The sequence below is a fragment of the Homarus americanus genome, unplaced genomic scaffold, assembly GCF_018991925.1.
Source record: "Homarus americanus isolate GMGI-L3 unplaced genomic scaffold, GMGI_Hamer_2.0 scaffold28051, whole genome shotgun sequence".
NCBI lineage: Eukaryota > Metazoa > Arthropoda > Malacostraca > Decapoda > Nephropidae > Homarus > Homarus americanus.
Window position 1 is genome coordinate 587,501 of NW_024720144.1, and position 13,879 is coordinate 601,379.

At 40.5% G+C, this 13,879-nt stretch overlaps 1 protein-coding gene across 1 annotated transcript in view; it reads left to right on the forward strand.

Annotated features, from left to right (window-relative positions):
- LOC121860412 (perlucin-like protein) overlaps positions 1–13,672 on the forward strand; it is a 14,293-nt gene extending 621 nt beyond the window's left edge. The window contains exons 2-6 of the mRNA XM_042357558.1: positions 8,141–8,349; positions 8,632–8,818; positions 10,075–10,196; positions 10,643–10,748; positions 11,414–13,672. Of these exons, the coding sequence (XP_042213492.1) occupies positions 8,141–8,349; positions 8,632–8,818; positions 10,075–10,196; positions 10,643–10,748; positions 11,414–11,577 (788 nt within the window). The 3' untranslated portion in view covers positions 11,578–13,672. The remainder of the gene's footprint in view (positions 1–8,140; positions 8,350–8,631; positions 8,819–10,074; positions 10,197–10,642; positions 10,749–11,413) is intronic.
- The last annotated feature ends 207 nt before the right edge of the window (positions 13,673–13,879 follow it).

A 13,879-nucleotide genomic window follows, 5' to 3' on the forward strand; every position in this document is an offset into this window, starting at 1 on the left:
ATCTGGGAGGGAGGGGAGGGGGCGGCAGGGAGCCATGTTCCCCTTAGGGCCCTTAGACGAAATCTCGGGTCCCCTTGGATGTTTTGAGGCCCCTCTGATGTTGGAGCAGGACAGTGCGGCTCAAGTCTGTACTGATAATCACATTTAAGATGTTGGAAACATTGCTTCTTCAACCTTAGAAAATACCCCAATATCCAGTGCACAGTCTGTGGCATCAAAATGTCAATGGAATTGGTAAGATTTGAAAAAAATAATTCGCCGTTGACATCGGTGGTTCAGATAAGTAAGGTTTGGTTTGATAGTTTTTGCATACTTATGTAAATAAAGTGAAGGTCACCAGTGCTGCCATGGTGGAAAGATAATAGTTTTTATTTTCATTAATTGATCTGTCGTTTTATGTTTATTTTTCTACTTGGAGAGGGTGGACAGAAATATAAGAACGAGGAATTGACTACCCCCTCCCCCCACACACACACACAAAAAAAAACTATTTTGAGTGAAGCCTCGATATTACGAACCACAATACTTGGCCTCAATATTTAGTGTTTCCCAATTTTTTCTTACATAAACAAGAAATGCTAGGTCTTATTACAGTAAGTGTTACAAAGAAATTTCTTCGTGGTGTAGATTAATATAACCTTTTCCTTTTCTATTTTTAATTTATTTTTCAAATTTTTTCACCCCCCCCCCCTAGGCCTCGATGTGGGTCGATGACTTTTGCCCGGGTTGGCTATTCCCTGTATTAAACAAAAAATAATAAAAATGTATATGTGGCGGCCCCCCAGGCCTAAAGATAGGCTAGCTGGTTCGTGTCCAGGGTACCCATATTTCACCCAATTGTGAAAGGATACCGAGCTTTACAGCTAGGAAGTGAAAGTTGTTAATTGCAGTACTGACCACACTTCCTCCTTCTGTTCCAAGGGTTAAGACTGCTCTAAATTCCATCTTGATATGTTCAAGAGAGGGGCGCTCCTTAACTGACTACTGTTGGAAATTTCAACACAGAAGACAAATACCCACTTTCACCATGAAAAACCGAAAAGTAGACAAGAAGTGAGTTTTGCGTAATATTGCTTTGGCGATTGCATTGAGAGGCGAACTAGCAGCCTGTTAGTTTCTGTGAGTAAACGTTCGCCAGACTTCTTTTCAAATAACACTTTTTAGGAGATTAGAATAGGAGATAACTACTATTTATGATCGGTTAACTCGGTTCACTTAATGAGCAGTAATTTTTTTATTGCGCAATATCTGGTACTTCAGGAATGGTAACGGTTGCTAGATTTTCCGATTTCCATCGTCGAAAACCTACCTAATCTAACTTTATAAAATATAATGTAACCTCTTGCACCTTTTGGTCTTTCCGGGAGATAAATAGCATTTAATTAAGGCGAGCACCTCTCCAAAAGACCCGTTTTTTTTACGAAAACATAGGGATGCTTCGTGAACCTCGAATCTCGTTCCATTGTGAATTTCTTTCAAAACAGTGCCTCAAAGATAGAACTTAAATAGTGTCCCTTTTTTTTTAGTCCCCCCCTCCCCCTTTACAGGAACTTTAATACACCACTGAAACACCCTATATGGCCCAAGACACCACATCTTGCTTCTGATGTAAAAGCATTTAACGTGTAGCATTTAGTATACAACTAGGTAACTAGTTATGCATAGTTGCCATAGCCGTTAGTTACCATCTTGGACTTTAATTACAACAATATGAACAAGATTTTGTCCACTCTTGACAAAACAATGATACTGCTTACAAACATTGTAGTAGTTTATTATCTTATTTGATGAATAAAATTGGTATTCCTAAAGCATTTTGTTAGATGCAAATTATTGTGTGTGTGTGTGTGAACTTCAGCATGCAGGCGACCTCGCCCTTGTTTCTCCCCTGGTTCAGACACACCTCCACCATCCATCCAGCTTAACGGTACTATCCTCTCTAATGTTACCCACTTTCAGTATCTCGGCTCCCACCTGTCCACTACCGCAGACATCGGTGAAGAGATTCAACATCGGATCAGATGTGCATCTTAAGCCTTTGGCAGGCTCCCTACCCGTGTCTTCAGCTGTAGGGAGCTGATATTATCTACGAAGTTACAGTACACGTACTGTATATCGAGCAGTGGTCCTCCCCACCCTGCTATATGGCAGCGAGACATGAGTGATACAGGAGGCACCTCAAGACACTTGAAAACTTTCACCAACGTAGTCTACGTTCCATCCTTCGAGTTCACTGGGAAGACAAGAGAACAAATGCCAGTATTCTCGCTGACACCAACTGAAGGAGCATCGAGGCTATCATTATCCATGAACAATTACGTTGGATTGGCCATTTACCTGCAAAGGATAACGACGGAGGAATGAGCAATAATCTGAACAGATATTTTTCAAGTTTTCACCACCGAAAATTTAAACATGATAACCGAGGCAATGACTCTATACAGAGATAGTGGAGAAAATAGGTTAAGCGTGATAGTAGTGACTAGTAACGATGTTAGTGAAGCAAATAAACAAGCTAAATCCTAATACGTCACCAGGTCCCAAAGAGATATTTGTCAGCGTATTAAAGGAATGTAAGGAAGAGCTTAGTATGCCCTTGGCAAATTTTTTTAACATGTCAATTAAAATGGGTGTAGTGCCAGAATCCGGGAGGATAGCGAATGTGATACTGATTTCAAGAAGGGAGATAGATCACTATCCTCTAAATACCGTCCCATCAGTTTATCATCAATTGTAGGCAAATTGCTGGAAGCAATAATTTCAAACTATACAAAATCACCCGGAGAAGCACAAGTTGATCAACGATTCCCCAAATGGCTTAAAAAATGGGCGCTCATGTCTGACTAATCTGTTAACACTCTTTTCAGCTGTTTTTTAATCAGTGTACAACGGGCACACTTATGATGTGGTATACCTCGACTTTAGCAAAGCCTTCGACAGAGTCCCCCGCGAAAGACTAGTACAAAAAGTGGAGGCTCATGGGAATTGGAGGAGATATTCTAAAATGGATTAGGGCGTCGTTACAGGACAGGAAACAGCGAGTAAGCATTAACGGCACTAAATCCGATTGGGGTAACGTTACTAGAGGAGTACCCCAAGGCTCAGTACTTGGACCATTACTATTTATTATATACATTAACGACATAGGTATAGGCGTAGAAAGCAGCATAAGTAAATTTCTTGATGACACTAAAATAGGGCGTGTAATTAAATCCGACGAGGACTCCGTAAAACTACAGGAAGATCTATAAAAAAATCAAATGGTTTGAAAAATGGCAGATGTAATTTAATGTGGACAAATGTAAAGTACTTAGTTTAGGAGATGCGAACAGAGAAACCAGATATCAGATGAACAACGTTGTAGAAAAATCCAACCGAGAAAGATTTAGGAGTAATGATAAGTAGGAATCTTAACAAAGTCAACATTGCCTATTTGCTTAAAAGAAGGCCTGACAAAGTACTTGGTTTCATACAAAGAAGTGTTAGTTTCAAGACTAGCGAGGTTATCCTAAAACTCGACGTGTATAAATGGAAGTCCGGGCTAAACAAATGCGGTATAACAAAGGTACTCAAACTATCAAACCAGGAGGGAACTCGTAGCAATGGTTTTAAATTAGGCAAATTTAGATTTAGGCGCAAGATGGATAAACATTGGTTTGAAAATAGGGTAGTGGATGAGTGGAACAAGTTACCAAACATCATCATTAACTCGAATATGCTGGATAGCTTCAAACAGAGGTTGGATGGATATATGAGCGATGGGGGTTGGGTGTAAACGGGACAGTAGACTGCCAAAGCAGTTACATTACAGCCACCTAACGAATAGTAAACGTAACGCTAGCGGGCAACTGGAAAGGTATAAAGATAGTCTTAAGACAAACCTGAAAAGGTGCGAAATCGACCACCACACCTGGGAGACGATCACTCCACACTGTAACGCTTGGAGGAGCACCCTGAGAAGGTGCCAATAGTTTTGAGTTAACCCGACTGCATACCGAGGCAGACAAGCGCCAACTCTGGAAAGATGCTGCCGCCTCCCTTCCCACACTAGATGTAGCCCTCCACACGCGCAACAGCTATGGACGACCTTGCCGGTCCCGCATTGGCCTCTCGATTCACCTCCGAGCTCACCAACGATGGTAACATCCGTAATATCATTGTATCATAGCTGGATGATCGTCATACTCGATTCCGAGTGACAGCAAAGTAGTAGTAGTGTGTGTCCTAAATGTAGCATGGGTGGCCCAAGAACAAAAGGAAATAAAGAAAAAAAAAGGAGGAGGGTGCCCATGTTGTGCAGTTTGGAAGATGTTGGATTGGTCAAGGATTTGTTTCAACAGCTCATTTCGAGTGATATAACTGTTGCTGAAGTAATTAAGTGAACATCCTTTGCAGATTTCACACTGGATGTAGTCTCTGTGCTCAGCACAGTCGCCGTGCTGGCTGGCACACTAAAGATTTCAATTTTCTTATGTTTTTACATACATGGCAAGTCTTCTTCATAGAATCGGCCGACATCTGCCTCGGCGTGACCGATCAGCGCTGACACCAAGATAGATGCCACTTTCATTGTCGGCATCTGAGTGTTTTTATTATTATTTGATAAATAGTTTTTTTTATTGCGATCATCTGCAGGAACCCGATCCCGGTATTTGTACAGTGCGATCGTATCTTACATGTCTCTTCGGCTGGTATTGATGTGAGTATTTTCTTTTGCAAAGTGGATAAGTTGACAATGAAATTTAACAGATTGCATCGCTCGGTAGACGGAGGTCACGGCTTGATGACAGCTGCCGCTCAAGGCTGGTCTGGCATAAGCACCTACATAATATCTCCAGTTCCGCGTAGCGCTTCCGGTATGTAGGTTCATTTCCGGGAGAGGCAGCGGTGTGTGTATTGTTTACTGTTGGCTTCCCCCTCCATGAATCACTGCCATACCATTATATTAAAAACTAAACACCCAAGCGTGTCTGCCTCAGCTAGACTTACACCGGTTGGAATAAGTACTGTTTTGACAAACTTTATTTATTATCAAGTTTTAAAAATGTATTGAAACTACAGACTTGTGAATGTCAAACTATGCCAAATATCAAAATCACAAACTGTGTCAATGCTGCATTAAACGAACTTGCATGGAATTGAAAATGGCACCTTCGGCTGTGTAGTAGGCGTATTGTTTTATTAGCTCCCTAATGAAGCAAGTAATAGGCCTACTACACGCAGGTCAATATTCCCCCCAAAAATAATGAGACCTAACTGGCAGTGCGATTTAAAATGGTGAGGGTTTGGCCAGGCAGCGGTTGGGGGGCTCAGCTCAACCCTTTGATAAAAAACCTATCTCCGTCAAGCCTGGCACTTATGTATTTATTTTAATTTTATTTACCTTTTCGGGGATTAGCCCACCCGGGCGCATGTCACTGACCCACATCGGGGCCTGGGGGGGGGGTGAAAATGTAATAATAATTAGTTCATAGCAAATAAAATTTATAATACAAAATTAAAAATAAAATAATAACAACACTCATAATAATAATGATAATAAAGAACCATAAAGAAATAAAAAAGATCAATAGTGAGAAACGATATATGTATGTTGTGTTGTCTAAGTAAGAGAAATAATTGAGACCCTGCAATTGTGTGTAAATGTGGCAGAGTCAGATTAGCAACATGGGACTTGGTCACAATTTTCATAATGCCATATGGCAGCAGGGATTAGACTGCATTATGCTTCCAATATCTTCCCAGGCGGTAGTACCCCCCTGTTCGATAGCTGCCTACTACCTGACAAATAGTCTCCATTGATCTGTTACAGACGAGCACAGTACCCTTAACCTGTAAGCTGACTATAATAATAATTTGAACAAACCCACCCATCCAATGCACTGTATTTGCTCTAACACACATGTATAAATATGGGCATTGCTTTATTAGTTCTGTAAGTTTTGCTAACCTGTTGGCAGGCCAACAGTAATTACCACAACTGCTCTTGGTTCTCAATAATGCACATTGAGTTGATCCTGCAAATAGATTCCCTCAGTTTCAGCTTAACAGTGGTTCACGATATCATGTGTGTGAGATACACTGTACTGCACTGACTTTCGCATGCCTTGCCCTAGGATATTAAATTTTCGTTATCAAACGGTCAGTGGCTATCCAACTTTAGACATGAATTGAATGGAACAATATATCATGATAATATTGTCTAGACTCTAGAGAACCTGTGTTGTGTCATTTTGTTTCAGTGCTATGGCTATGATTTCGGCATCAAATTTTAAATATGGTCGCTTCCTGAAACGGATGCTGCATGCTGATGATAAACCCACCGGAGAGAGTCACTGGTGGCTTTATTTTCTAGAATCGTGAAACTTCGTGTACACACGTCTGTAGAATTTAGAGTAAATGCAACCGTGTTCTGATTCTCTGAAGTGATATTGATTACACATTACACAGTTTTACAAAGTAATTTCCTGGTAGTACCATTCTTTGTTTAACAAACTTTGTTAAGACATTATGTTATTTTACTCTTTAGAGGGCAAGGGTTTCTTTCAGCTAAAAAAATAAATCGTTTGTCGTTAATAAAATTCTTAAGTGTACCGCTGCCCTCTACAATCTAATCTTTAAAGGGTTAAAGTTTTAACCCTTTAGAGTTTAGGAAATGGAGAAGAGATATGGTTGTTACTGTTATCTGTCAGCAAATTGGCTACCCATTCACTACTAGTGGTTTATTAGCGTGCCGTGCAAGTTTATGATTTTTTTTTATAATATACGTGCGTGCGTGAGATGGTAGTGCTTGATAACCACAGAAATATAGTCCATTGGGTCACAAATATCTTACTTCTAAAGAACTTGCACTCGAGAATTCTGACTCAATTCTTTTAATTACATTCACATATGGAGATTCCAATCGTTTAAAAAAATCACTAGTTTGTATCCAAAGCCTCGTGTAAGAATTTGATAGATGTTTAATTCTTGGCTGAAATGTTTTCCACCTTTGCATATTCACAGGAATAGCCTATATTATTGCTGTCACTATTGTATAGACACGAGTACTTCCAGTTTATCCTGTACACTCAGTCGCCTGCTGGGGCAGTTGGGTTGGTCCATGTCTTTTTGTTGAAATTCCATTTTGTTAAATCTTTGCTTTCTGTGTACCCTGCGTTCCCATTCCGCTCAACACTTTAGGTTAATTAGGTGAAATTCAGCTTGTTAGTATTTTTGTTTAATAAATCATTAATATAATTAGAGCAATTCCTTCCTCATCCTGGGAAACCAACAAAATAGTAACGTTCCGTCTGATTGCATGTAGTTGATGAGCGTGTCCGGCCCACTTTTAAAGATTGCGGCACTGACATGATACTTATCGCCTCGATGCGGGAAAATTTTCTGTGTATTCTTCTTGTCTAGTGTAGAATATCTTGTGTTCTGAGACGGTAGATAGTCATAACGAATACCTGATGTACACCAGAAGACACTTACGCTATCACATCAGTAACATACACACCCGCCAGGAAATACCTGTACTTATTATACTGTACTAGGTCACTAATAAGGAACACCGTGCTAGAATACAGTTATGCTATGATTCCGATAGGTGATAACGAACACATACCGGGTACGCGAAAAAAATATGTACTGTACTGTACACTACTCATGACGAATGGTCACAAAAAACAACTTTGACATTAATAACGAACATGCACCAACAGACACAATTACTGTACAGTACTTGTACATTGATAACTAACACATGCCAAAGGCGCTGCTACCCAGAAAGAAAAATAATTGTTGGGAGCTAATAGCGAACACACACATACTCCAGAACCATTTATGTTTCGTTGCTACCAACATCCACGTTCCAAAAAAAAAAAAAATATTTGTTAAATATGACAGCAACAACGAATTAAATTTGGATAATAATAATAAAAATTTTGACCAGCTTCTTTCATTCGTTGTCCTTGTCCTCGCCATTTATGGTCTATTATGAGAGGTCGGACAGTCAGTCAGTTCTCAGTTGGGCATGTTGGTATATGCTGCGCTTGTACAGGCTTCAAAATGTGGCATAATTTTATGTCGTTCTTTTCCAGTTAGATTCACATCTCATATCGAGCTTGTGCTGTTAATGTGTCATTATACCCTACAGGCATGGAAATGGTGTTGTTGTTGGCGGTATTGGGGGTGACTGTGACTCTGGGCGGCCCCACCTCCACCTTCCTGATGGTAGAACGGGATCTGGCGCCTCCATACACTCATACAACACTCATGACGCCCGCCGAGTGCACCCTCGCCTGCTTCGCCTCCGGCATACCCACCTGTCTTGGCTTTGTCTGGCTACCCCTTCCTACCTCTACGGTCAGTGTTGCTGTTCTGTACCCTCCACAGTCACTGTTATTTACTTATTGTTATATCCTCTTTGTACTACTTAGATCAATATTACAGTACTGTATTATATTTTTATTGTATTATTTATTTTGTTAATGGTAATATCTCCCTCAGTCCTCGGCCATTGTTGTTGTTGTTAGTGTAGTGACGTACAGTATCAATGTGGGGCAATGCACTTGGATTTAGGTATTCATAAATACTGAGTGCATAAACGAAAGCATTAATTAAGGTCTCATCCCTCCCATACGACAGAATGGTGAGGATGGATGCGACAGTGGGCAGAAGTCTTGTAACACCGAGTCCTCAGGCGGGATTATGACAAAGGGTCGGTGTGGGCTCCTGCAGTGTGTTCCTAACCCCTTTACCCTCGTGTCCTCCCCTGGGGCACGCATCTACTTGGTGAGGGGTAGCTCCTCCCCCAAATACGGGTCTATCAAAGGTGCGAGTCTTATTTGTGTTTGAATGTCAATCTTCATTAGTGTCTCACACTATCCTAACAGAAGTCACTGTTAATCAGTACTGCACTGTTTTCTGCAAGTGTTTCATTTTATCTACAAGACACCAAAAATAGTAAGTCAGTTAAACTAAACGAATGCGGTACCTGGTAATACTTTACTTTGTCATAGTTACGAAAAATAAAGAAAAATATTAAAAAATTATTGGAATTTGTGGGTAATTTCAGTGTGTAAGGTTTAACATAGACTTTGATAAATAGACTACAGGAAAAAAAAACGAGTTTTGCCTCATAATTTGTTAAATGTTGTGTTACGTGGTTAATGACCTTCGTTGTTGAAACACAGTGATAACAATATAATAACAACGACTACAGAATTGAGAATAATTGCTTGGTTTGGGATTTATAATTTATAAAATAAAAAATTTGTTACGTCACAAGCCTATCAGTCACGTCTTTATCCAAACTACTAACCACATCACAATCCAAGCCACTAGCCACATCACTATCTCTGTTACTAGTCATACTACTAATATATCTCTACCACTATCAACACCACTGTCCCTGCCACTATCCACACCACTGTCCCTGCCACTATACACCACTGTCCCTGCCACACCACTGTCCCTGCCACTAGCCACACCACTATCCCTGCCACTATCCACACCACTGTCCCTGCCACTTGCCACACCACTGTCCCTGCCACTAGCCACACCACTGTCCTGCCACTATCCCTGCCACTATCCACACTGTCCCTGCCACTAGCCACACCACTGTCCCTGCCACTAGCCACACAACTGTCCTGCCACTCCACCACTGTCCTGCCACCCACACTGCCCACCACTTTCCCTGCCACTATCCACCGCTGTCCCTGCCACTAGCCCACACCACTGTGCCCTGCCACTCGCCACACCATTGTCCCTGCTGCCACACCACTGTCCCTGCCACTAGCCACACCACTGTCCCTGCCACTAGGCACACCACTGCCCCTGCCTCTCGCCACATCATTGTCCCTACCACTAGACACACCACTGTCCCTGCCACTAGCCACATCACTGTCCCTGTCACTAGGCACACCACTGCCCCTGCCTCTCGCCACATCATTGTCCCTACCACTAGCCACACCACTGTCCCTGCCTCTCGCTACACCACTGTTCCTAACACTAGCCACACCAGTCCTTGCCTCTCGCCACACCACAAGTGACATGTGGCAACCCAGTGACTCCATCATTGTGTCCCAGCCCCCAGCAGCTACACAATGGCGTGCACCTACGCCTACCGGGTGTTCAACAAGGTGCAGCTCACCTTCCAGGGAGCTGAAGACCGCTGTACTCAGGATGGTGCTCAGCTGATTGCTATAAAGGTGTGTACCTGTACATGACAGAGATTGTAGTATTGTATGTGTGTTTTCCGTTAAATTTATAATATGTGGGGTAAACATTGCTGCTCGGGCTGATGGGGGGATATATCGTCAGTAAATATTTAAACCATACGAAAAAATACAGTTGTGGCACTGAGCTGAAGCACCGAATGTGATACATTTAAACTTTGCTGGTTTAACATTTGTGGTTTTTTCTGTTTTTGTTTTTCATTTTATAGTGATATAATAATCTATTTAACCACCAACTATCACTGGCTGTATTTTCACACAACACAAGAGTACAAGACTTATAATTTTAACAGTACTTAAGTATACAATATAACTGGATCATTACCCTACACTGTCCTACCTCCTGCAGTACCTTATCATGTATGTCCCTGTCATCCGTATCCTGTACCCCACCACTAACACACCTGCTGATATTCCAGAGTGAGGAAGAGCAACGAGTGGTGAAGGAAAGCGTGCAGGAGGGGGAGGCTTACTGGATCGGCCTCAGTGACCGCCGGCAGGAGGGCGACTGGCGTTTGTCTGATGGTATGAACTCTTTCCTTCCTTCTATAGGGACTGTCTCCTGTTTGCTTTTTACTTTTTTTTTCAATAATTTCTGTTTCTTTTTTAGTAGAAAGGTTGTATCTTTTAGTCCCATGTCACACTGCAGCTAACATCTCGCATCATTCGTGTTTCGTAGTATTGTCTGTGGACACATGAGGATTCATGCAAATATATAGGATGATATATAAAAGTATCTAACCTTACAGTATATGGAAATATTGAGGACACATACCTGTAGAGTAAGTACTGTATAAAGTATTAATAATAAATGTGGATATGGGATGACACAACATTAACCTCCCAGAGAATGGTGTGACAACACCGCGTGCGAGTTCATTAAAGATTAGACTTGACCAACACCGGCATATGTTCAAGTACATTCTGGAGTCCCAACATGTCCAATACTTGCCAACAGTGCACTCAGAGAACAGACTGATTACCCGACCAGGGGAAAAGGTGATAAAAAATAAAAAAGTAAAGTAAAAATAAGGGAGTGTATGAATAATAACTTGTAAGTTCCTAAAATTACCTGAGTCTTTGTGAGTTGTTATGATGTTTGAGTACATTGCAGGTGTAATTTATATAAAAAAATAATTAATGATAAAATACTGTAACTATATAATGAAGTGATTTTGTAATGTCTGCAGGGAGTAAGCCAAGCTACGTCAACTGGGATATCGGGCAGCCCAACAACTATGTGAAGAGCACCAAGGACCAGGACTGTGCCATGCTCTTCCAAGGTGCCTGGAATGATAACCAGTGTGATCAAGAGCTCCGCTTCATCTGTCAGATCCCCTTCTTGGAGATTTGAATCACTTGCATCATGTCACCAGATCCAATTCTGGAGCACTGAGCCATCTGTATAATTCCACCGGTTATCATTTTCCACTTCTGGAGTTATGAAGTGTGTGTTTTACCTCAAGCTACCAGGACCCTTTCCTGGGGTCATGAACCATATGTGTCATATCACAAGCTACCATGACAGTTACCTTGAGCTCAGCAATATATCAAGTTACCAACCATCAAGTGTCTCTCTCAACTGTGGACCATTTGTGCTATGAGGCGAGTTATGGGACCCTTCTCATATATGAATGGTTCTGAAAATCTGGTAAGTTAACACACAAGTCCAGAATTGAATTTCTCATTCATGGTTTATCTTATAATTTTAGTTTGCTGTGTGGAGTAAAGTTCATGGAGCCAATAACCAATAGGTGGCATAGCAGCAGTAGTAACAGTAGTAGTAACAGTAGTAGTAGTCGTAGTATTAGTAGTAGTTGTAGTAGTAGTAACCCCTTTTTTATGGGGTCCGTCTGGGCTGAATAAAATTGCCTGGCGTTAATTAAATCAAATATTAAAAATAGCATCCCGTAATGAAGGAGTTAAAAAGCTAGTTTCTTACGGCATATTGCACATATATTCAGGGGGTAAGTAAGGTACAACAGTCAGTATGTAAGAGGAAGGAAATAGCAAAGTACATCTGTTTGAACCATTGTATGCTTAGTAGTGATGAGAATTTATGAAAAACATGAACATCAGGGTTTTTTCTTAAATTCGTAAAGAGTTGAAGTGTTTTGTGCGTATTGTCCTGTGATTACGGGAAGGCAATTCATTAAAAAGAAATTACAAATACTAATGCATGTTTGTAAGTGTGTTTTGAAGAAGTTTAATAGTGGGTGTAAGCAAACACAGTAAAGGAGGGCGGAAATACCCAGCAAAGAATACATTTAATTGGAGGATGAAATCCTTGGATAATTCTAAACCACAATGTCTCTATGGTATAAATGATACTTTGAACATTGATTGAATGGGGGCAGGATGATGGTTAGGAATTCTGGGATTGATGTTTCAACAATTGGAACATTGACAAATTTAATCAGTAGCCGAAGGAAAGAAAGCAATAAGTGTACTGAAAACATGGAAAGAGAGAGGGGGGGGGGTGTCAACATGTAAAGTTAGGGATGTCTAGAAGAATTGTTAATCCAACATTACGAAAGTGATGTGAAGCTTCGACTTTAAATGGTAGAGGATGAATCAGATAAGAAACAAAAGAAATGACATGTTTGAAAGTAATATGTTGGGTGAGTGGGATGCAGAGTAGTAAATAGAAGTTAGATGGAAATGTGTGGAGAGGAAAGTTTGTTGGACAGAAACCTGGCCTTGGTTAATTTCGAGACATACTGTACATTTAAGAGAATGGGGAGTTAGAGGGGATGAGAGAGTTAGATTTGGAAGTTTATGGTAGCAGGAAGAGGGATGGATGCACAGATAGGAAGTACAGTACCGTACTGTACTGTACAGTGTACATGAACAATTTGAGAGTATGGCATCAGGTGAGATTACTGGTATGTCACAGTAGTTATATACTGTACTGGTAAAAATCTAGATTGGGAAATAGAACTTGATTTTCAAAGTTGAAGGCCAAGGAATATTACGATGTATAATATACTATACAGTAGGTACATCATAAAATTCCCAGGCCTCCAACTTTGAATTTTTTTTGTTTTTTACCAGCACTGTCTATAACTACTGTAATATAGCAATAATCCCATTATATGTTAAAATTTTCACACAAAAATTGGCTTACTTCATTACATTGGAATTGATAAGCAAGTCTGTTATTCACTCTGAAGCTTAGTTTTCTAATACATGGTGAGGTATGCACAAAAAGTCTTGAGAACAGAGCCAATGGCTTTTTCGTAACGGTATATTGTCATGTGAAAATCAATCAAACTGAAATTCTTCAGTACAGTATATAAAATTTTAGCGTTAGAAAACCATCACACGATGCATTCACGGTCATTGAAATTTAAACCTTACTCATGCATGTACGTACGAGCATTAACATTGATGTAGGGTATACAGTATATAGTTTGTTACGTTTTTATAATAAAATAATATTTGAAGTATCTGTATGCGTAATTTTCCTCTTCGTCTGTTGTGAAGAAAAGATACTGGGAGTAGATTATTAAAGGTTGTTGAATGTCGGTGAATTTAGTTGCACCTGTACAGGACTTACTAATTCTCTTTTCCTAAGGAATGCTGTATAAAACTTAGCTGTGTTAGTAACACTTAATATGGACTAATTGTATGACTGTGACTGCAATTAGTATAGA